The 23580-nt window shown below is 50.6% G+C and overlaps 1 protein-coding gene across 2 annotated transcripts in view; it reads left to right on the forward strand.

Annotated features, from left to right (window-relative positions):
- Window positions 1-23580, forward strand: part of ABR (ABR activator of RhoGEF and GTPase) — a 112306-nt gene that overhangs the window by 51439 nt on the left and 37287 nt on the right. For both annotated transcript variants that reach the window (XM_084823178.1, XM_084823177.1), the window contains exons 4-10: window positions 5044-5229; window positions 9208-9315; window positions 11271-11331; window positions 15826-15878; window positions 16888-17028; window positions 18280-18401; window positions 18985-19150. In XM_084823178.1, the coding sequence (XP_084679304.1) occupies window positions 5044-5229; window positions 9208-9315; window positions 11271-11331; window positions 15826-15878; window positions 16888-17028; window positions 18280-18401; window positions 18985-19150 (837 nt within the window). The remainder of the gene's footprint in view (window positions 1-5043; window positions 5230-9207; window positions 9316-11270; window positions 11332-15825; window positions 15879-16887; window positions 17029-18279; window positions 18402-18984; window positions 19151-23580) is intronic.

Consider the following 23580-nt stretch of genomic DNA (forward strand, 5'->3'; position numbering starts at 1 on the left):
ACTTAATTTCCCAGATGGTGAACTGATGTGGCTAAAATAAACTTAACATTCTCAAGGCACAAAGTACAGGCAGAGGTGGGGGTCTGACCTCCAAAACTCAAAACTACTCTTTTCAGTCCAAATAAAGATGGCCCTGGAGGGCAGTCCTTCGCATTGCAGCCTGCCAGGTTCTGGTTAAAACAGTTTTTAAATTAAACACACTTAAGAAATAAAATAAAAATCCAGAGGGGCAGGCAGCCCCGTGGGCGCCATTTTGCAGACCACCAGATATGTAGTCTGTTTTATAGACTGTTTTATTGGTCGATGTTTGGATGATTTGACTGTGCTTGATTGGTTTTTGTTCCCTACTTTGGGATTATTTTGTAATGGAAAGCAGGGAATAAAATTTGTACAAGTAAATAAAATAAATAATAAATGAATCCCAGGATGGTGGGAAAGGAAGGAGAAGATTGAAGCAGCTAAGGATGTAAAAACCACATCGCTGGATTGGACCAAGGCTCCGATTAGTCCGGCGTCCTGTTTGTTTGTCCAACAGCAGCCAACCAGTTCCTTCTGGAAAGCTTACAAATGGGGTGCAGAGGAGATAGCAATTGCCTGTGTTTGGTCCCGCTAAATCTGGTACCTACAGGTAGACCGCTGTTGAACGAGGAAGTTCTATTTTTTAAAGCTTTCATTGAAAAGATCTCTTGGACCAAAGCTGCATCACATCCAGCCCTTCTGCCTCCTCCACGGCAACCAGCTAGGCAGCCCAGGGCGGTATACGCGTTGCTTGCCTTCCTCAATCTTGTGCCCTCCAGATGTGTTGGACTACAACTCCCAGCATGCCCCAGCCAGCTGGGAGTTGCAGTCCAACACATTTGGAGGAGACCAAGTTGGGAAAGTGCCATATGCCAGCAAATTTAGAAAACACAAGAATGGCCAACAGATTGGAAAATATCAACTTATATCCCCATACCAAAAAAGGGAAGCACCAAAGAATGTTCCAACTATCGAACAGTGGCACTTATTTCACATGCCAGTAAGGTAATGCTCAAGATCTTGCAAGGTAGGCTCCAGCAATTCATGGAACGAGAATTGCCAGATGTATCAGCTGGGTTTAGAAAAGGCAGAGGAACTAGAGACCAAATTGCCAATATCCGCTGGATAATGGAGAAAGCCAGGGAGTTTCAGAAAAACATCTATTTCAGTTTTATTGACTATTCTAAAGCCTTTGACTGTGTGGATCATAACAAATTGTGGCAAGTTCTTGGTGGTATGGGGATAGCAAGTCATCTTGTCTGCCTCCTGAGGAATCTGTATAATGACCAAGTAGCAACCGTAAGAACAGATCATGGAACAACGGACTGGTTTAAGATTGGGAAAGGAGTACGGCAGGGTTGTATACTCTCACACTACCTATTCAACCTGTACGCAGAACACATCATGCGACGTGCTGGGCTTGAAGAAGCCAAGGCTGGAGTTAAAATCGCTGGAAGAAACATTAACAATCTCCGATATGCAGATGATACCACTTTGATGGCTGAAAGCGAGGAGGAGCTGAGGAACCTCATGATGAGGGTAAAAGAAGAAAGTGCAAAAGCTGGCTTGCAGTTAAACCTCAAAAAAGCCAAGATTATGGCAACCAGCTGGATTGATAACTGGCAAACAGAGGGATAAAACGTGGAGGCAGTGACAGACTTTGTCTTTCTAGGCGCAAAGATTACTGCAGACGCTGACTGCAGCCAGGAAATCAGAAGACGTTTACTTCTTGGGAGGAGAGCAGTGACAAATCTTGATAAAATAGTGAAGAGTAGAGACATCACACTGACAACAAAGGTCCACATAGTGAAAGCAATGGTATTCCCCATAGTAACCTATGGCTGCAAGAGCTGGACCATAAGGAAGGCTGAGCGAAGGAAGATAGATGCTTTTGAACTGTGGTGCTGGAGGAAAATTCTGAGAGTGCCTTGGACTGCAAGAAGATCAAACCAGTCCATACTCCAGGAAAGAAAGCCAGACTGCTCACTTGAGGGAATTATATGAAAGGCAAAACTGAAGTACTTTGGCCATATCATGAGAAGACAGGATACCCTGGAGAAGGTGCTGATGCTAGGAAAAGTGGAAGGCAAAAGGAAGAGGGGCCAACCAAGGGCAAGATGGATGGACGATATTCTGGAGGTGACGGACTCAACCTTGGGGGAGCTGGGGGTGGCAACGGCCGACAGGAAGCTCTGGCGTGGGCTGGTCCATGAAGTCATGAAGAGTCGGAAGCAACTGAACGAATAAACAACAAAAGTTGGGAAAGGCTGCACATTACTGGCTCAAGCATCTGATACTCCCTGCATGTAGAGGTGCTATTTAGTTTCCTGAACTAATTGTCTAATCTTCTTTTTAAGTCCTTTAAGCTGGCAGGGATCTTGCAGTTCTTAATAGATAATGGCGGTAATGTCGCTCACAGAGACCTCTTCATGGCCTCATCTTGAAAGTGCCCCTTTTGGCTGTATGTAAAGCTCCTTCTTCCCCTTTTGAGCCTGATGGCTGAGTGAGAGCCGGCCGGCCTTGCGCAATGCCCACGTGGGATGGTTGCTGATGTGCGCTGCTCCTTCCGTATTTCGGTGTGATGGGAAACCTTGAGAAGGATGTGCAAATGGGAAATGGTTGTTCTGTTGTGGAGAGGCGGCGTGGGGTGTGTGTTGTGCATAACATCTTGGCTTTGGCTCTTCCTTTGGGGACATGTTGGGGATAATTAGAAAAGGAACTGAAAGCAAAACTGCCAAGATCATCCTGCCTGTAAACAAATCTCCAGTGCAACTGCACTTTGAAAATTGCGTACGGTTCTGACAGTTGCACCTCAGAGAAGATATTTTGGAGCAGGAGATGCTGTAGAAAAGGGCAGCTAAAAGGATCAAGGGGCTGGAGCAACCCCCCTATGAGGAAGAGTTACAACATCTGGGACTGTTTGGGGAGACGTGATAGAGGAGTACAGAATTACGCCTGGTGTGGAGAAAGTGGAGAGGGAGACATTTTCTCCCTCCCTCATAACACTAGAACCCAAAGGGGTCCTCCGATGAAGCTGAAAGGTGGGAAATCCAGGACAGAGAAGAGGAAGGACTTCTTCACACAGCACAGAGTTGAACTGTGGAACTTACTTCCACAATGTGTAGTGATGGCCACCAGTTTGGATGGCTTTAAAAGGGGACTGGACACATACATGGAAGAGAAAGCTATCACTGGCTACTAGTCCTCATGGCTCTATGTTATCTTCAGGATCAGATGGAGTATGCTATATACACCAGTTGCTGGGGAACATGGGTGGGAGGGTGCTGCTGCACTCATGTCCTGCTTGTGGGTTTCCTGTGGCCCCTGTGTGAACAGAATGCTGGACTAGATGGACCCTTGGTCTGATCCAGCAGGCCTCTTCTTAGGCTCTTACGAGTGTTTAACTGGAAATGGTTTTTGTATCCACAGAGCTGTCTGTGGGACTGTCTGGTTTTAGGATCTAGGGTGGGGGGGGGGGGGTTGAGGTCTTCCTGGCTGGGGGCACTTTAACAAATTTATAGGATATGGTCCCCTGCTGCGATTCTGTGGGAACCCAGCAAAGGGGGCAAAATGTGGTACATGGTGTGAGACCCCGGTTCCTTAGGATCTCGGCATCCATTTTTTAGAACAGAAAGCATGTTCCTAGTCCTCATGGCTACAAAGATATGCTAGGGGGGGAAATGCATGGGTAACCCCTGATGAAATCTCAGAGGCCCGAGTGCCAGCTGCATGAGTTGCCTGTACATCGCTTCTCCGTCTGCCCCGCTCTCGGAATAAATTATGCAAAATACGTGTGTCATGTGGTTGACTTCCATAATTTATTCCAGTTGCAGGATCCAGTTTATTTTCCCCTCTGGGTGCAGAATTTGAATTGTTTTTCTGCTCTGACGCGTCTTTCCCCTGTGTAGCATCTTTCTTCTGTGGCGTTAAAACGGCCACACCTCAGGATAAGGCGTGGGTGCAATGTAGGTTTTGCAATATTCCCTTGGGGGTGACGTAGGGCTGCTTCACACACGTGTGTATCTCCTTTTAATCCCTCTGCACTAGTTGACGCACAAACTGGGTTCGAGGTGAAATTAAAAGCCGCATCTGCTGCAGTCCAACCAAGTCGTCAGTTCTTGCTTTCAGGCGAGGGAACGTGCATGTGGGAATGGGGCCTTGAGAGATGACCCATTCAGGAAGAAGCGTTTCCTCCTAACTCCCCTCCTCCCCAGAGGAGAGGTGTGTTCAAGGGTTTCGATCCACAGTGGATCCTGTTTTGCAGGGGGTAACTGTCAGGTGAAGTTTTCCAAGCAGCAGGCAGGCATTTGTGAAACAAATAGGGCAGAGACTCTAGCTTAGTGGCCAAACCCCTGTTCTGCATGTCAAAGGTCCAAGGTTTGATCCTGGCAACTCCAGTTAAAAAAATTATCAGGTAGCCAACAATGGGAAAGTCCCTCCCCTGCTTGCTGTTTTGGAGAGTGACCATGAATATTGGTCTAGGTCAGGGATGTTGAATTTGTTTTAGCTCCAGAGAATTTGGTTTCATAGAAGCAGGTGGGGCCTGGCCCCCCAAATACCAGCATACTGCAGCTTAAGCTGTTCCTGCCAGTAACTACATCTTAGGAGAGGCATTTCAACCGTTCAGACATTTGCATATACCGGAGAGGCATTTCATCTTAGGAGAGGCATTTCAACCGTTCAGAATGGGGAAAGCACTGCCCAAAAGCAGAGCAGTGATGGGTGGTCAGGGGAAAAGGGTGTGGCCAGGGGAAGGGCCAAGGCCATCTGGGGAGCCCCAGAAGGCCAGATAGCTGGGAGTTGTAGTCCAACACATCTGAGGGATGCAAGGTTGAGGAAGGCTGGGAGAAATGAACCAGTGCTCTGACTCAACCCAAAGCCATTTCCTATGTCAGTTAGTACATGCATGAGGACTAGTAACTTTTCTAGACTCCTCTTTGCGAACGCCAGTTTACAAGGGGGCAGGGGTTTGCAGCACTGCTCTCTTTGACAGCTCCTCCCCTCCATCTCCTCCTCTCTCTGTAGCCCATGAAGCCTCTGAAGGCAACAGCCACCACCTCCCAGCCAGTCCTCACAATCCAGCAGATCGACACCATCTTCTACAAGATCCAGGACCTCTACGAGATGCACAAGGAGTTCTACGACAGCCTTTGGCCCCAAGTTCAGAACTGGGACAGCAGCGTCATCCTCGGCCACCTCTTCCAGAAGCTGGTGAGTGCAGTCGGCTCTCTGTCTGCTCCTTGATTCCTGTTATTTCTTTCCCCACCCAAGCTTTAGCTCCGTGTGGAAGCGTCATTGGTGGCCCTGGTGCAGATGCAATGCAGGGGTCGGTGGGCACATTTGGAATTTTGAGTCATGAGCACTCTCACAAAATGTCTGGCACAGGGGCAGGTGGGCTTGGCTGTTCATTAAACGGCTGCCAACGTGGCTGGCCACAAAACACTCATTTCCTAGAAGGCCTAAAAGTTTGAGTAACTTGCCAGATATAACCTGAGTCCGAGGCAGAGAGGTGGGGTCTCTCAGCCCCCAAATACAGAGCCACTCTTTTGAACCCCAATAAAGATGGAGCTGGATCAGCCTCCCAGTTAATTTTTTGTTTTAAAAAACTCTCAAGGAATGAAATAAACCAGAGAGGTCCATGGGGTTCCACCTTTCACCACGGATAAGACAAACATACAGTGAAACCATAGCTTAGCTCGCTGCCCCTTGAGATGTCTGTTTGTCTGGCACTGATGTTGCTAGGCACTTTCAAGATCCGGGGGCTGGCTCAAGGGACCCCCATCTGCATAAAATTTCCATACGTTGATCGACCTCGGTATATGCAAATGTCAAAATCATGACTTGGGTTCAGGTGGCAAAACCAGGCAACTCATTTCTCAGCCCAGTTGCCTCAAATAAAATGAAATTCTTTGAATTCATTTGCACCCTGCTCCAGGCAATCCCAAACCAATGGAAGAAGGTGTTTTCCCCCTAAGCTTAATTATCATGCAGGGGGAGATTTCTGTGTGTGTGTGTGGGGGGGGTTAATTTTCCCCCCAGCTGTCACCCCCCTTGAAAAATTGACCCACTGTGTAGCAATTAAGCTAAGGGGGAAGAGGGGGGAAGTCCACTCACACCAAAGGACACTCAGGGCCCGGGGGAATATATCCAGTACCCTGGAAAATAGATGTGGGTCCGATCGGAGAGGCTGGAAAGTTGGAGAACCAGCCTTAACAACGAATAGCATGAATAAATCCGATACAAACCATGATTTTGCATCCGATACTTAACCATGGTTTAGGCATTCAGATATAACATTTAACCATGGTTATAGAAGGGGCTGGGGGAGAGCACTGAGGCTTTGTGTGTGCAGCTGTTTGCATCATGCCACACCCGCCCAAGGAAAAGCTAGCAGCTTTGGGGCTTTTTACGGTAGAAAAACAGGGCGGCTATGGCGGGGAAGGGACATGATAAAAACTATACATGGTGTGGAATGAGAGGTTTTTCTCCCTCCCTCCTCGTTCTAAAACTCAGAGTGGTCTAGTAAAATTGGACCGGGACAGACCAAAGGAAAGACTTCAAACACCGCACCATTTGTAGGGTTTGCAGCTACAAGATGTGGTGATGGGGCCGCCAGCTTGGATGCCCTGAAAAGGAGATTATACAAATGTACCGAGGAGGATGAAGTCTGTCACTGGCTACTAGTCATGATGACTATATATTACCTCCAGCATCGGAGGCAGGGTGCTGGGGAAGATGGACGGGAGGGTGCTATTGCGCTCACATCCTGCTTGTGGGCTTCCCCACTGAGGCATCTGGTTGGCCTCTATGAGCAGGCCTGTGGTCTGATCCAGCGAGGATAGACTTTTACCCGGCTGTTTTCACAGTCCGTTCCTCTGTGTAGACTGGAGCCTGGCACGCTTTCTCTTCCTCTTTCCCCAGCTGCATAGCTTCCTGAGTGAGCCCAAAACCCAGAGCCACGGCAACCTTTCTTGCAGATGAGATATTTATTAATTAAATGAAATCAGGTCAAACAATTATCCAGGCTGGGAAAAAAACTCACACACCCCACCCTGTTCCGTGCGTGTTCTTCAGCAAGCTCTAAATAGATTACCAAAGTTTTGGGAGAACTGTGGGGGCAGCAGACAAGTTTTTCCAGTCCTGGAATTAAGACCGAACTGCTTCTGCAGTTGTTTTATGGAGCTGGAAAACGGGGGGTGTCTATAGCATAAAAACTATCTGCGTCTGCTTGGTGCCTTTAAGAGCACCCCAGACATCGTGTTGACTTCAGAAGCCTGGTTGCTGTTGCTGTGAAATGGAAATGGAGACTTTATTATATTAAGTGATATATAAGTGCCACTAAAAAACAGACAAACAACCATCTGCCCGTTTAGCTGGAATAAAACCACTCCGGTGGATATGGAGAGAGTTGCCAAAATGTTGTGTTCAGGATCAGAGTAAATGTTACAGAAGGTGCCTCTTGGGGGTTTCTTGTTATACGTTGTGGGCTTGTTTTGGGGTTTCTTTTGCTGCTTGTTGTTTTTAAATTATTTACACCCCATCCTTCCAACCAGTTTTCTGAAGTGACTTACAATGCACGCATATAATATATAGTGGCAATTTTTGTAAAAAAAAACCACAAAAAAACTACACGACCCAAATATTAAATGGAAGTGGTTTCTTCCAAAATAACATCTGTTAAAAGTGAAAGATGTTTTTGTGCAGACAGATGGGTCCTTGCTTAAAGGCGTAAAACTGGGGTGGAGAACAGGCGGTTCTCCAGATGTTGTGGACTGCAACTCCCATCAGCCTTCCTTGTTGGCTATGCTGGTTAGGGCTGATGGGAATTGCAGTCCAACAACATCCGGAAGGTTACGTGTTCCTGTGTAACATATAGCCTTCCACTCCGGTGTAAAATTAGCTCTATGGTATCTTATGTTTCAGATACTTCAACTCAACTGTGAGCTTCAACATACCAAGCATTATATTTTTCTCTTTGGGCCACTTTTGGGGGAAATTGTTGTATGATCTGCGATTATTATATTTTAGAAGGATGTAGTCAGAGAAGATATCCCTGTTTTGTTGACTGGTCCTCGGTTTTACAAAGGAGGTGAGGTATAAATATTGAAAGCGCCCGGTGAAAGTGCAGTCCATGATCTGTGATGTACCCGTATGTTTGTCCTCAAGGGGCAAAGAGCAGGATGGCAGGGTGGTGGCGGGTTTAGATCAGGACGTCTGGGTGCGCCACTTTAAGAAGGTCATTGACAAATTGGAGTGTGTCCAGAAGAGGTCGAGCAGGATGGTGTGGGGTCTGGAAACCAGGTCCTCCGAGGAACCATGGAAGGAGCTGTGTTTAGCATGGAGAAGGGAAAGTGAAGGGGAGACAGGAGAATGGCCTTCAAAGGTCTAAAGGGCTACGCAGAAGATGGAGCAGGCTTGTTGTCTGTTGCTCCCAGAGGCAGGACCAGAATTCGGAAATTGCAGGGAAGCAGCTTTTGGCTAAACATTAGGAGAGACATCCTGACAGTGGGAGCTGTTCAGCAGTGGGACAGGCTGTCTTGGGCGGGGGCGGGCTCTCCTTCACTGGGGGCGTTTAAGCCCAGCCTGGGCAGCCCTCTGCCAGGGATGCTGTTGTTGCACCCTGCAGTGCAGAGCCTGCAGGGAACAGGGGGTTGGACTAGAGGAACTTCGAGGTCCCTTCCAACTCTAAAAGCACACACAGCAGCTTGTCAAAGGGATTAAAGGAGACAGGAGACCCCAAATGCCTCTTTTGGCCCTCGGTATTCATCGTTGGTCAGTTCAAGAAATCGTTGGATTTCTTCGCTTCTCGTTCAGGGATCCGTCATCTGAAATTCTTCGTCTTTGGGGCAAGCGGCCACGTGTGTGCATCGTAAATGTTTTTAAACGGGCACCATGGATTGCTTTCAGTGCCGAACGGACGCGGCTCCGAATCCATGTCGGGTTTTTTTAAATTGCTGTTTGTTGGCGACTTATGAGTCTATACCTTTCCCCCCCAGCCTTGCACCTTCCAGATGTGTGGGACTACAACTCCCATCAAGCCCAGCTGACATGAGTGATGGCCATGCTGGCTGGGGGATGATGGGAACGGTAGTCCAAGACACCTGGAGACTGCCAGGCTGGGAAAGCTGGTCTAAATTAATGAAGTTACTGGTTTCCCCCCCACCCTATGTTTCCTGCCTCCCACTGTAGGCCAGCCAGCTGGGAGTGTACAAGGCTTTTGTGGACAACTACAAAATTGCTCTGGAAACGGCAGAAAAATGCAGTCAAAGCAACAACCAGTTCCAGAAAATCTCAGAGGTAAGAATCAATGAGCCATAGGGTTGTGAATCCTATTTCTTATCCTTCTTTTCCTCCACGGAGGTCAAAGGTCGGGTATGTGGATTTATCCTGTTTTTATTTATCTCACAACAGCCCTGCAAGGCAGGCCAGGGGTAAGAGAGTTGGACATTCTTGAGGCCACCCTGTTAGATTCATGGCTGAGCGGGAATTTGTTGTTTCTGCCACTAGTCTCTGTGAGGCTTTATAGAGAAATACAAGCAAATCACAACAGGTCTGTGCCACCAAGGACCTTCCAAAGCAGGAATGCTGCCAAATCCCATTGCTATACAACATATTTCTCATCTACACCCCACTTCTGCTTCTGTGGCTGGCAGTTGGATGGGGATGGATTTGGCTCAGGACTTACTATAGTTGCTGACCTCTGCCTTCTCACGCAGTAAACAGAATGGCTCATTTTTATTGATTGATTGATTGATTGAATTTCCATCCCTTTCCTCGGCCAAAAAGGCTCCTGGCGTGACTTAGCTACAGCCAAGACAAAACATGACAGCCCTTCCCTGCAGGCTTATAATCTGAAAGGACACGACATGAAAGGAAAAAGGGGTGGGGAGGGAAGAGGAAAAACGACTGGCATTACAAATGTGTGCTGCAGGGGTGGGGGTGATGTGACACACACTTTCAGAGGGGTTATGAGCCAGGCTATGTATGTGTGTGCGTTTCAACTCCCTGCTATGATATGAATAAATGATGCAATGTAAGCCAGTCTGCATTTCTAAAAAATACTTCTAATTGCTGTGGGACAGAGGGAGAAAGGGGAGGAGAGAGGGAACTGTGCAGAGGGCTAAAACCTCACCCCCCTCCTGACCATGGGGGACATCCTGCACCACTGCCTTTCCCATCCGTTGGCTTAATTCATTGATTCCGCTCCCAAGGTCCGGGTGTAAGAAGCATCTGGAATGTCACCTCCAGGATCAGAGTGGGTGGGTGTGGAGGGACACTGCGTGGGGAGCAAAATCAAGGAGCTCATCATAGCCAGTAGTCACGAGCTGCAAATGGATTCCCCATTTTCTGAGCCAGTTTGTCCCCGTCCCCTAAGTAGAAGACACTAGATCCGCTTGCGAGGGTCCCAGCGGGTGCAGAATTCCGTTTCAGAGAAGCTCTCCGGGGCTGCATTCCATTGGTGGGGCATGGCAAAAATCCCCCAACTACCAGCATATTTTAGCTTAAAGCTCTTACTGGCAGTTACTAAGAATTAGGAGTGGCATTTCAAACTTTGGGAATGGGGGAAAAACCCACAGACAAGGCAGGGAACAAACTGAACCAACTGCTTGGTGGTTGGGGGAAAGTGGTTGGGGGCTGGAAGTGGGGGTGGCATACTGGGGAAACCCAGATTTTGCCGCAGGCCTGAGGTTTGGCGCCCCAGCTCAACCCTACTAACAAGCCAACCCGACCTTCTGGTTAAATTTTTGGGCTCAACCCTTCTTAGAAAGTATGCCTTATTGCTCTTGAAATCCTCCCTCCCTCACAGGTGTGTACTTGTGTGTGCGTGCGCTTGGCCTTAGCCGTGGGCCTTTCTCAGTGCATGCTCTGCGGTGCACTCTCTTTTAAGGTGCACCTTTTTAAAAAAAGAGCGATTGTTCCTCAGACTTGCACAGAGTTGATCCGATCCCTGGGACTTTAGAGAGGGGGAAAAGAAAGAACGGAAGGCGGTCAGACTTGAGAAACTGAGGCTGCAATCCCCATACGGCTGGGGAGCCTGAGATCCTCCGGACTTTGGGGGCTCCTCACAGCTAGTGGTCAGGGATGATGGGCGCTGTAGTTTGACGACCTCTGGAGCACCAAAGCTTCCGCACCCTGCCGCGCGCGCCTCCCGGGGAGCAAGCCGGGTCTCCCCGCCGGGCCAGGTGCGCCCGGCAGACCGGCTGTCGCCCGCCTGCCCCAGTGGCCTCTAACGGCTCGTTCCCTCTTGGCAGGAGCTGAAAGTCAAGGGGCCGAAGGATTCGAAGGAGAGCCCGGCCTCCGTCGCCATGGAAGGTATCGATTCTCTTCTCTGCGGGCGTGCGCGTCCGCGGGTGGGCGTGTGCGAGGCGCGAGGCTCCTGTCCGCCGCCTGCGACCTGGGCGCGGCCGGAGCGTGCTGGGAAGCCGAGCCCCGCGGGCCGGGCCGGGCCGGGCCGGGGGCGATGCCTCCGCTGGAGGCCAGCAGCGTCTGACGGCCCCCGGCGGCGCCCCTCCCCGCTCCCCCCCGACCGGCTTCGTCGTCCTCGCCGCCGGCGCCCGCTGGACCGCCGCCGGAGCCGGCCGCGATGGCCGCGCCGGGCGAGGGCGCCATGGAGATGCTGCTGATCGTCCGGCTTTGCTGCAGCTGCACCTACGGTGGGCGCGTGGGGGGCTGCCCGCCTCCGCCCGCCGCGAGCCGGGGGTGGTGCCCCTCGGCGGGCCTGGGGCTTCCCGAGCGCCCCTCGGCGCGGCGGCGGCGCCGGGGCTTCGTCTTCGCCGGCCCAGCCCGAGGGCAGTCGGGCGGGTCCTTCGCGCGGCCCAAGCCGCCGCCGCCGCCGCCGCGTCTCGCTCACCCCTTTGTTCCCCGCGGCGCGGCGCGGCGCCTTCTCCCCCGCCCCCCCCGCGAAGGGTGCGTTGGGCGCGGGGGCAGCGCGCCCGGCAGCCGCCCGGCGCCAGTGCCCGCGGGCGAGGGGTCCCGGCGCCCGCCGGCCTCGCCTCCGCCCCCTGCCTGGGCCTGTCCGGATGCAGCTGCCCGGCGCGGCCCCCGACCGGCGCGGCCTGGCACCGGCTCGCCCCCTGCGCGGCGGGCGGGCCCTGGGCACCCGGTCCCCGTGGCGGCCCCCTCTGCGAGCAGATCCCCTCGTCGGGCCGTGCCGAAGCTCCGCAGCTGCCCGGGGTGGGGGCGGGAGGGCGGCAGAGGCGCATCCCGCGCCGCCGCCGCCAAGGCTGGGGCGCCCCTGGCCGGGGGCCATGACGGCGGGCTGCGCGGGGCCGGGCCGGGCCGGGCCCCGCCCCCGCGGCGCGCTTCCCCGGCGCGCCAGAGCCCTGCTCTCCGGCTCCGGGCGTCCTCTGGGCCCCGTCCGAGGGGCGCCTGTTCCCGCCTCGCCCCGCCCTCCCGCGTTCCACCGGCCCGTGTTCCGGGGCACCCGCCGCAGCGGGGGCCTGGCGGTACCGGATTGCCAAGGGGCACCCAGCTGTCAGGTAGGCCGCGTGTTCACCGCCATGGGGGCACCGTTTTTGCCTGGGGGCGCCCACAGTTTTGGGGCTGGAGATGTCCCCTGCGGACTCTTCTTGATAGCATCCTTTTTACACGCGCGCGCGCGCGCTCTCGGCACACGCACACTCGCCCGCCCACGCTCACGCCCATTCCAACGGGGATCGTCGCACGCCCCCTGTTCCACCGGGCTTACTGAGGAGGTGGCACCGGGGGATCCGGGCGGACACTAGGAGCAGCTGGGCGCACCTCGCCCCCGCCAGTTGCCCCGTGGCCTGCCCGCCGCCACTGTTTGCGCCCCCGCGGGGCGACATCGGGGGTCTGGGGCGGGCGGGCGGGCGAGCGAGCGGACTCCGGACGCGCGCGGCTCCGAGCGCTCCGGGTCGCCTTCGCGCGCCGCGTGTGTGCGTGCGGGGGGCGGGCGGGCGGCCGGGGGGCGGCGCGGGCGAGTTCCCCTCTCTCGGGCTGCCTCGGAGCAAGGCTCCGTTCGCTCCCTTCAGCTTGGGGAAGCGGCCCGGGGTGGACAGCGGGGCGGGGGATCCGACACTCGCGCCTGGGCAAGAACCGGCACTGAGCCACACGCGCGGACGCCTGTGGGATAAACGATCGCCCCCCCCCCCGAATTCTTCCCGGTTATCGTTGTTTGTACCACGCCCGGGGGGTGCGTGTGAGATTTTGCCTCCGGCACCAAAATATCAGGGTCCGTCCCCGCTGGGTGGGAATGTTTCCCTCCCCCGGCAGGGCAGGGCAGTGGGGAATCCCCCCTTCCCTGGCTTTCGGCGGCGTCTTCGGCACACGCCCCCCACGCGAGAGGAGGACGCAACGGGGAACTAGGGAACGTGGGATTGGAGGCAGGCGGCTCGAGCGGGTCGAGACAACCGCGCGTGTGTGGCGCCTCGGGGCGCGGCGCGGCGTGGCGCGGGGTGGTTTGTTTTTTAGCCCGTTTCAATTACCAAGCAGAAATCTATGGAAACCGCGTGCGTGTGTTGTGGGGTTGTGTGTGCTGTGTTTTGGGGGGGGTGTTGTGTGTATGTTTTGTGTGTTGTGGGGTATGCGCACGCATGTGTTTTGGGTGTGTGTGTTGTGTGCACGTGTGTGTGTTTTGGGTGTGTGTGTGTTTGGGGGGGTGTTGCATGTGTTTTTGGTATGTGTGTGCGTTGTGTGTGTTTTTGGTATGTGTGTGTTTGTGCATGTGTGTTTGCATTTATGTTTCGTGCATGTTTTTGTGTAGTGAAATGCATGAATGTATTTCAGATTTTGGGTTCAGTTTCAAATGCCTGGTGGCGGGGAGTTGAAGACACCCCCCCAATCCCCCATTCCCCACCCCCACAGGTCACACTTGCACTTGGGAAGGGAACCTCATAACATGACTCCAAATGGGTGTGAACAAGAGGCAAAGCCTCAAAATGGTGCTGATACAGTTCAGACTAGAGGCATGAAATGCCCCCTGTGGTTTGCAGCTTCCAGGGGGCGCTGTTTTGAGGCCTCACCCCCTCTTTTTTTCTTGTTCTTTTTCTGGACTCCCCTATGTTTTGGTATTTCCTTCCCCCGCATTCCCTCCCTCCTGTTGCAGAATGGGAAAACTGGTGCTCACATCACCATTATCCTAAAAAAAAGTGGGGGGAAGAGCTTTTGGGGTAATCTTGTGGGGGTGAGGTATGGGATGTGAGGAGGATTATTATTATTATTATTACTATTACTATTAGTATTACTATTACTATAGTGGCTGCTGCTGTGATGGGCCTGTAGACTGCCAGTTCAACACCCCACACAGTGTTCAGGGGGGTGTTATGGAAGAGCATCATTTTCCCATGGCACATATGTTTGCCCCTCTGTTGCCTTGGTCTAAATTAGAGATGTGACTGGGGTGGCCATGCTTGTTCTTCATATGTTAGTCCCCTTTCTTGTCCAAAGGGGAAGGTAGAGGGTGCAATCTTATGACAGGTAAACATGCATAAGATTGTAGGACATTTTTCTGTCTAAACATGCATAGGACTGTAGGACTTTTTTCTCTAGACATGCATAGGATTGTGGGACTTTCTCTAAATACGCATAGGATTATAGGACATTTTTTATCTCTCAAAACTCATGGTATTGCTCTTTTAGGGTGTGAATCAACCCTCCCTCTTGCTATACTATGTCACTTCAAGTTTTGGGGGCTGTGGGGTTCAGCTCTTTTCATTTCTTGCAGTTTTTAAGTGTGAGCATGGCAGTCACATGAAAAACCAACATGACTGCCTCCGCCAGGTCTACTTTGCAGCCTAGGTTTTTAGGGGGGTTGTAGCAGTTCGAAAACCAGTTTCACCACAGAGGCAACAAGTGAGATGAAAAGCAATAGGCGTGGATGGCAGTATTTCAGAAGTCTCTATCAGATTAGTTTGGGCTCAATTTTAATTGAAGTGCCATTTTTCTAAACACGCGCATTCATGCGTGGGGACGTACACAAAACCCAGCAAAAATGCAAGCCACCCTGGGGGAGAAAGCAGTTTGCGAAAGGTGGGGTATAAACCTTATCATAAGTAATCCACAATAATAAATTAATGTTAAAAGAATGTAGCAAGAACATGTCGGAAAACAATTCCGTTCTGTAAGTGTATATGGGTCGCAGTCTCTTAATGATGAATTCAATCAATGTAGTAAACATTTTCAATTAGGGACGTCAATAAATCTGACATCAAAAATTCAATGGCATAATTTTGATGGTATGAACAACCCAATAAAACAAATTATGGAACAGCTAATCCACTGGACAATGCCAGAGATGGATAAGCTAACTGATGGTGCAATCCTATACATATTTAGACAGAAAAAAGTCCTACAACTCCCAGCATCCCCCAGCCAGCTATGGCTGGCTGGGGGATGCTGGGAATTGTAGGACTTTTTTCTGTCTAAACATGCATAGGATTGTGCCCTAAAAAAAGTGCAGTTGAGATCTGGATTAGTCAGTGTTTCAAGCTTGGGAGAGAAAGAAAAATAGATGCCTTTTATTTCTGCATTGGAATACATATTGTAGACATATTAGGGTTGGGAAGAAATTTATTTTTGTAAACTGTTTCCTGAATTACAAAAATTTATTTAAAATCATTAGAAAGAGCAGCTTTAAAACCAGTCAGAGACCTGTACTGTATCAGTTTCTAACTCTTTTCAGAACTCTTACAGGGCTTACCTGTCTCTGAAATGGCCAACTCTGTGGCCATTTTGTGCAGCATCCGAGAGTTGAGGGGAGCGTAGCAGGAGAGAAAACCAGAGGGCTGCACAAGAACCCTGCTTGTGTGCATCTCACCCGTTACCTTTCTGTCTCTCCCCCACTTCTAGCATTGCTGTATAAGCCAATAAATCGAGTGACACGGAGCACTTCTGTGTTACGCGTGAGTATAGCCCCGTGGTTGCGGTCGCGCATGTTTCATGGCTTCTGCCATCGGATCCCCCCCCCCTGCCCCCAGGCCAGAAATCTCTCATGGGTGTGTGTCTGTGAGTGAGAGTGTGTGTGCAATTTCTCAAAAATAAGGGACTGATTTGTTCTCCTCTTATAATCAAAGCCTGTCCCTTCAATCTTTCCCTTTCTTTTTTTAAAACATCCTTAATCTGACCTGGTATCATGCAGATTCCTATGTTCCTTTTTTGTTGCTTGTGAAGCACCTAGAATTGCTTGGTGCTATGAAAAATTGGAAAGAACATAAGTCCTGTATGCAGGCTTACAGTCTAAAGCAGGGGTGGATAACCTGCGGCCCTCAGGATAATTTCCTGCGGCCCTCGGGATAATTTCAAAAGTCTCCGCATGCAATCAGTTCTAGACCTCATCGTGAAACTATGGAAATATAGTTAAACTATGGAATTCACTTCCACAAGATGTACCGATGGCCACCACTTTGGATGGCTTTAAAAGGGGACTGGAAAAATTCCTGGAGGAGAAGGCCATCAATGGCTACTAGTCCTGATGGCTCTGTGCTACCTCCTGGATCAGAGTTAGTAAGCCTTTGTACACCAGTTGCTGGGGAACGTGGGTGAGAGGGTGCTGTTGTGCTTGCGTCCTGCTTGTGGGCATCTCATTGGGACATCTAGTTGGCCCCTGTGTGAACAGAATGCTGGACTCGACGGACTCTTGGTCTGATCCAGATGGACTCTTGGTCTCATCCAGCACGGGTCTTCTGATGTTCCTATGTCCTCTGGCAAGAGTCATCGGTTCCTTCCTTGGCAGACAGCTAGGCAGGAAGGAAGAGGAAGACAGGAAAGACAGTGGCCGAAAGAGGAAAGGGGTGACCCACCCACTTTTTGGCTTAGCCCCACCCACAACCAGCATGCGGCCCCTGACCCTGAATAAAAAAATAAGGTCGCCCAGCCCTGCTCTGAAGGCATGCCCCTCTCCTGGCACCCTAGGATCTGCTGAAGCACACGCCCTCCGACCACCCGGACTACCCGCTGCTCCAGGACGCCCTCCGCATCTCCCAGAACTTCCTTTCCAGCATCAATGAGGACATCGACCCCCGCAGAACGGCGGTCACCACTCCCAAAGGAGAGGCAAGTGGGGATGAAGTGTGTGCACACTGGGGTGGTGAGATGGGGTGAGGAGGCCATGGAGCCTGGGTGGCAGAGGGGTGAAGGGCCGAGGTTTCGTCTAGCCCTGTATCCTGTCTCCAACAGTGGACATCCTCCATGGAAGCCTCCAAGCCAGGAAGGAAGGCATTAGCTCTCTTTCTCTGTCATTGTCCCCAGCGTTCAGAGGTATACTGCCTCCATACCGGGAGGTTTCCCTCTAGCTCTCAAGCCTAACAGCTTCTGATGTTTCTAGTTAAATTGGTAGTTTATTCAGAATCATGAGGACTGAAATCTTAACTTGATTTTTCGGGGGAAATATGTCTCTTGTCGTTGATCCCCAGCGTTCGGAGGTATACTCCCTCCATGCTGGGGGGTTTCCTTCTAGCTCTCACAGCCTAACAGCTGTCAGTAAACCTCTCTGTGAATTTGTCCCCCCCCCCCTTTTAAGCCAACAAGTAATAGAAACAATTTATGTCATCAACACTAATTAAGAGCGCTGAGAAACAAAAAGACATCCGGTCGCATGTTATCCTGAAAATCATTATTCCCAAACGTAATAAATGAAGACTGTTTCCTAATAAATCTATCATTTTGATTCCGGAAGTAATCAAAGCTGCCTTCTCCTGAGCCAGACCCTGGGTCCATCTAGCCCAGCGTTGTCCACACGGACTGGCAGCAGCAGCTGCTCTCCGGGGTTTCAGGCAGGAATTTCCCCAGCCCGACCTGGAGATGCTTCTGGGGATCCACCCCGGGACCTCCGGCATGCAAATAGAGGCTCTCCTGCTGAGCCGCAGCTGAAGTAGTGAGTTAACGGAGTTAATAGCACAACATCTACCCCCGAGTTTTATTTTTTGAGCCATTCCGAAGCCAGCGGTATGTATTATTTTCTCCATGGACCAGCCGTATAGATTCTAGCAGCAATGGATAAATGAAGTAACCAGTCTAACAGGGCAATCCTATCTACGTCTCCTCCGAAGTAAGCCCGTTTGGAGTTCAGCGGGGCTTACTCTTGGGTAAATAGGTATGGGGTTATAGCTTAAAGGTGCAATCCTGTGCATGTTTAGACAGAAAACTGCAACTCCCAGCATTCCCCAGCCAGCCAGCTCGTTCTGCATCAGCGTAGCTCACCGCCTGTCCTGCGCCAAGCGGGCTCCGCTGTGTCTGATCTGGAGAGCCCGTGTCTCCCTCTCAGCCTCCTCACTGGCACTCTTCCTCTCTCTCTCCCATGCACAGACCCGGCAGCTGGTCAAAGATGGCTTCTTGGTGGAGCTGGCCGAGGGCGCGCGCAAACTGCGTCATGTTTTCCTCTTCACCGATGTGCTTCTCTGTGCCAAGCTGAAGAAAACAGGAGTGGGGTGAGGCGCCGGGATAGGTGGGGAGGAATGTGTATTTATTATGTTTGATTTACAACGATGTTTAGGCTGCCTTTACGATAAGAACAATGCAGCACTTTAAGGTAAGAACAGTACAACTCCCAGAATACCCCAGCTAGCATAGCAATTGTAGCAGTATTTTGTGAACCGCTTAGAAATATTTTAAAATATGTTCAGCAGTGTATAACTCCATGACATAAATATTTTTAAATATATTGGAAAAATATATTAAATTTTTAAAGATGGTTAAAAATTTTAATTTTTTAAGATTTAAGTTGCTAGTCCTTGTGGCTGTGAAAATGAGCAGGACTTGGTGAAGTCTCTGCACTGCTTCATGAATAATATAGTTTGTTGCAGATTAATTGCTGAGTGCAAAACCCACGCCCACAGTTTTCTTCAGAAAGGGCGCCCCTGTGTATAAATCACCTGGGGTGCCAACCAAGGGCGTTAGGGGCACGGTTGCCTGGGCACGCACAGAACAGAGCAGCACCAGAATAGGGATCTGGAGGGTGTGTTTGCGTGTGCGTGGGTTGCCCTGGGTTGACGCCCCCGGTCCCTCCCACAGGAAACACCAGCAGTACGACTGCAAATGGTACGTGCCTTTGGCTGAGCTGGTCTTCCCGTCGCTGGAAGAGTTGGACTCCTGCCCGCACGTCCACGCCATGCCGGATCACGACTTGGAGGACATGAAGATAAAGATATCCTCGATGAAGAGCGAGGTGCAGAAAGAGGTAAACACACAGGGGCGGGCAGAAGGGCCTGGCTGGATCGGAGCAAAGGTTCTGCCTCGGCCCAGTATTCCGCTTCCAGCGCGGGTCAGCCGGATAATGCCTTTTGGAAATTGTGCCGGCAACAGCTCCTCCCTCTTACCTGTCCACAGCACTTTGTACTTAGAGATGCACTGCTCTGGCACATGGAGAATCCACTGATCTAGCATAGGTGCTGATCACTCCGTCCTCTGTGCATGTGTCTAATCCCATCTTCTCTCTCCTGATGTTTTGGACTCCAACTCCCATCAGCCAGCACGGCTGGTAGTCAGGGATGCTGAGAGTTCTAGTCCAAAATATCCAGAGGGCACCGTTGTGCAGAAGCCTAGCTAATCTAATCTGTGCCCATCCAAAATATCCAGAGGGCAACATCTGTGCCCATCCAAGATATCCAGAGGGTGCCTTAGCCAGCATGGCTGATAGTCAGGGATGCTGAGAGTTCTAGTCCAAAACATCCAGAGGGCACCGGGTTGCGGAAGCCTAGCCAATCTAATTTGTGCCCATCCTGCTTCTTGTGGCGGTGAGTTCCACAGCTTAATTATGCATTTGGCAAAGGAGCCCTTTCCTTTGTCTGTTCCTGTGCCACCTTCGCTTGGCTGCTTTGCTCCTAATCGTGACTACCAGGAGCCAAATACATTCTGCGCATGTACATTCCGATGTGCCATGTTGGTACAATTGGGTTTCCTGAACAGTGTCGCTAAGAACGTTGAGGGTCTTCAGAAGCTTCTGGGGGGCTGGGGGATGTTTCCTCCCCTGCAAGATTTATAACGGTGGAAAAACCACCCCAAAAGATGGCTTGTTCATCATTACTGGTGATAGCACCATAGGAGGCCGCCTTGTAGCAGGTCAAATTCTTTGTCCGTCCCTGCCAGTATGGTGTACTCTTTCTGGGGTTTCGAAATGGCGTGTGCGTGATCTTTCTCAGCCCCTGCCCGGAGATGCCAGGGATTGCACCTGGGACCTTTTGCCTACAAAGCAGTTGCTCTGCCACTGGGCTATGGTGTTGTCCTGGGCTATGGTGTCACAGCACATAGTCAAACCATGGAATGCGCTACCACGGCTTCCAATTGGGATGGCTTTAATAGGGCCTTAGATAAATCCCTGGAGGAGAAGGCTATCAATGGCTACTAGTCCTGATGGCTCTGTGCTGCCTCCAGTATCAGAGACAGTCAGCCCCTGTGCACCAGCTGCTGGGGAACATGGTGCTGTTGCACTCCTGTCCTGCTTGTGGGTTTCCCGTGGGCAGCTGGTTAGCTGCTGTGTGAACAGAGTGCTGGACTAGACGGACTCTTGGCCTGATCCAGCAGGGTTCGTCTTCGGTCGCTGACTCCAGGTTCAAATAGACAAGAGTGCCCCTGCAACTCAGAAAACATAGGAGCCAATTTTCAATAATAATAATAGTAATAATAGTAATAGCAGCAGCAGCAGTCTGCCTGGCCACGCATGCATTTGTGGATGAAAAGAAGCCGGAAACAGAAGCTGCTTTCCCGAATCTTCTCCGCCTGGTTGCCACCGACAAGCCGGGATTCGCCCCTCGGCCAGGCTCATAAATCAGGGAGCAAAATGAACTCCGGGCTCAGCGCCCCCAAGGAGAATTGGCTGCACAAACCCATCCGTCTTCACTGGGGGAATCCCCAGGTTGGAGAAAGGCTGCTGCAGCTCTTAAGGGAATGTCAGAGTCTGGGTGAGTCGTGCTCTCGGGCTTCTTTTTCAGGATACTTTTTTACACAAACATGAACCTGGATTTCCTTTTCCCAGTGAGGCTGAGATGAGGACTGGCGCGGCTATTTTGCTTGTCTAACGTTCAGTGGTGTGGTGGCAGATTCTGGCGTGCGGGGGCTCCTCGTGACAGTCAGTGCCCCCAAGGATTGGGGCCAAAAATGCAGGCAGCCGTGTTGATCCATATCCGCAAACCAGTTCTAGCGGTTTTCATCTCCACCAGGAGCAGGTATTTTATTAAGCAGAGTGGTCTTAATTCCCCACTCACGACCGAGCCCCCCCCCCCCCCGCCCCAATACTTTGCATCACAACAGGGAACAATATATTTTTGCTGGGGAAATTCATCCCCCCCACCCAAGCCACGAGGGTTGCAGCTAAGCTCAGAGGGAACAGGGAAGTCGGAATGGGGGGTAGATGAGGCCACTGCCCCGGCTTATGAAAACGTGCTCCATTGCGTCCCTGTGAGCCCTGGCTCCACCGCACCGTTGCTGATGTTCAGATACTTGGTACACAAAAGCCATCCAAAGAAAAAGTGGGATAGACGATGTAGAGTACGGGTTGTGTATCGGTTGTCATTGAATTGTGGGTTGTTGCTGAATCATGGGTTGTTGTTACATGCAAACCCTGCACTATGATTTAACTCTGGGTTGTTCATGGCTAACAACCCATAGCTAAACCATAGTGCAGGGTTCAGGTAATGACAGCCCATGATTCAGCAACAACCCACAATTCAATGACAACCGATACACAACCCGTACTCTATATCGTCTATCCCACTATTCAACAACAACCCATACTCAGCCCATACTCTGGGTTGTCGTAATGTGCGAACCAGGTCATTGGGTTGAGTATGGAGTATCTTTGAACCATGGCTTGTTGTTACATGCGAACCCTGCACTATGGTTTAAGTATGGGTTGTTAACCACGAATGACCCAGGAAGACAGCCCCTGAACTCTGGGTTGTTCATGGTTAACAACCCAGAGTTAAACCATAGCACAGTGTTCGCACATAACGACAACCCACGATTCAACTACAACCCACGACTCAATGATAACCCATACTGAACTTGTACTGTGGGTTGTCATTACATGTGAACCAGGTCAGTGAGTGAAACAGCATCATCTTTTAATGTCATCAGGATAGAAGACAACTTCTTGACGGGAAGCATTGACCATATACCTAACTGGCATGAATTGCACGTGACTGATGCAGTGTATGGAGTTCATAGCAGACAGGCTGATAACTGGAGTTCGATTTTTAGCAAGCTGTTCAAAGCTGATGATCCATGATTCCATGGAGAAAATCTCCCCGGAGGGCAACATCTGGCTTATTAAATTGCTTCTAGTTACTTATTTAAGCGGTTTATAGACCACTGGACTATTTCTCGAAAGGCGTCTTGAAGCAGGCTATGGCACAGAAGTTTAAAATGTTTAGTGCTTTGCATGGTTTTACTTTTGATCCCTCTGTTTTTATGGTGGTGGTGTTTTGTTTCAATTTGTTGTGCGCTGCCATGATAACTTCTAGTCATCCAGACTTGCTGTGTCATAATGCCTCTTCCATTATGAAACAAACAGTCCAATTCTTCTCTGGACCATATCTGTTAGTTTGTGCCACTTCGTAGATAGTCCCCTACAGTCAGTTCATCTGTCTCTGTGCCAATATGCTTTTTGGCCCCTCTGGGAAGATTCAGAAATCCTGTCCATTCTATAACATCCTTTCCTCCAAAATATTTCAAGTCATTACCAATTACTCTTATTATTTATAATAAGTGTTATTAATAATACTTATATACCGCCTAATGTTTTAAAAAATCTCCAAGGTGTTCACGTATTAATATTAAAAACCACATTTCAGTGCACAATTTAAAACACCGTTTAAACCAATTTCAGCTACGATAATGATACAAATCACATTTAAAATACACTATTAAGAGCAATTTCAAACTACAATAACAATACAGAACAATACAAGGCACGGTAAGACGGAGCGGCGTAGGATTAATTGCAATTAATTACAAGCCTGGGTGAACAAGTGCATTTTCAGGAGGCGTTTGAAATACACCACATTTTCTGCCCCCCAGACTGCACAGGAGAGGGTTTTCTTCAGGGTGTTCATCTCTTTGCGTGGAGCTTCCTGGAAGGTTCTGGCAAAGCAAAGGATGTGAGGAAGAGGGTGGGACCAGCCTGAAAATGCGGGGGCCTGCTTGGCTTGGTAGACCCCTTTTGGCCTTTCGGGAGGGGCCCGTGCCCTTTAGGAGCAGAGTGACTGTTGTGACGCTGCCTCCTATGTCTTTGCAGGCGATGCTAATGAGTTTGTTAGATCTCTTAGACACCTTTCTCCGAAAAGGAAGACTCAAGGCGACTTACAAGAAAATTAAAACATACACACTTTTGAAATAGGGATGTGCAAATCAGCAAAACTGGAGCTCAACCAAGTTCTCCAAATTCCATCTCAACGCTCGTTCCAACTCGAGTCTGTACCAGATTGTGAGCTTTGTTTTTTCTCTTTTTGTATGAAAATCCGTGTGTGTTTCCGCATGAATTTTTCCACGTGTACGCATCGGTTGTGTGCATCTTTGAAATGTACACATTCTTCTCCCAGTGATTAAAGCGTATTCGTGTGCATTTTTCCAAAGTACACATTTTTTCTCCAGCATTTTTCAAGTGGATGCATG

This window comes from Heloderma suspectum, chromosome 16 (assembly GCF_057233095.1).
Source record: "Heloderma suspectum isolate Gila_16-S chromosome 16, 16-S_ref, whole genome shotgun sequence".
NCBI lineage: Eukaryota > Metazoa > Chordata > Lepidosauria > Squamata > Helodermatidae > Heloderma > Heloderma suspectum.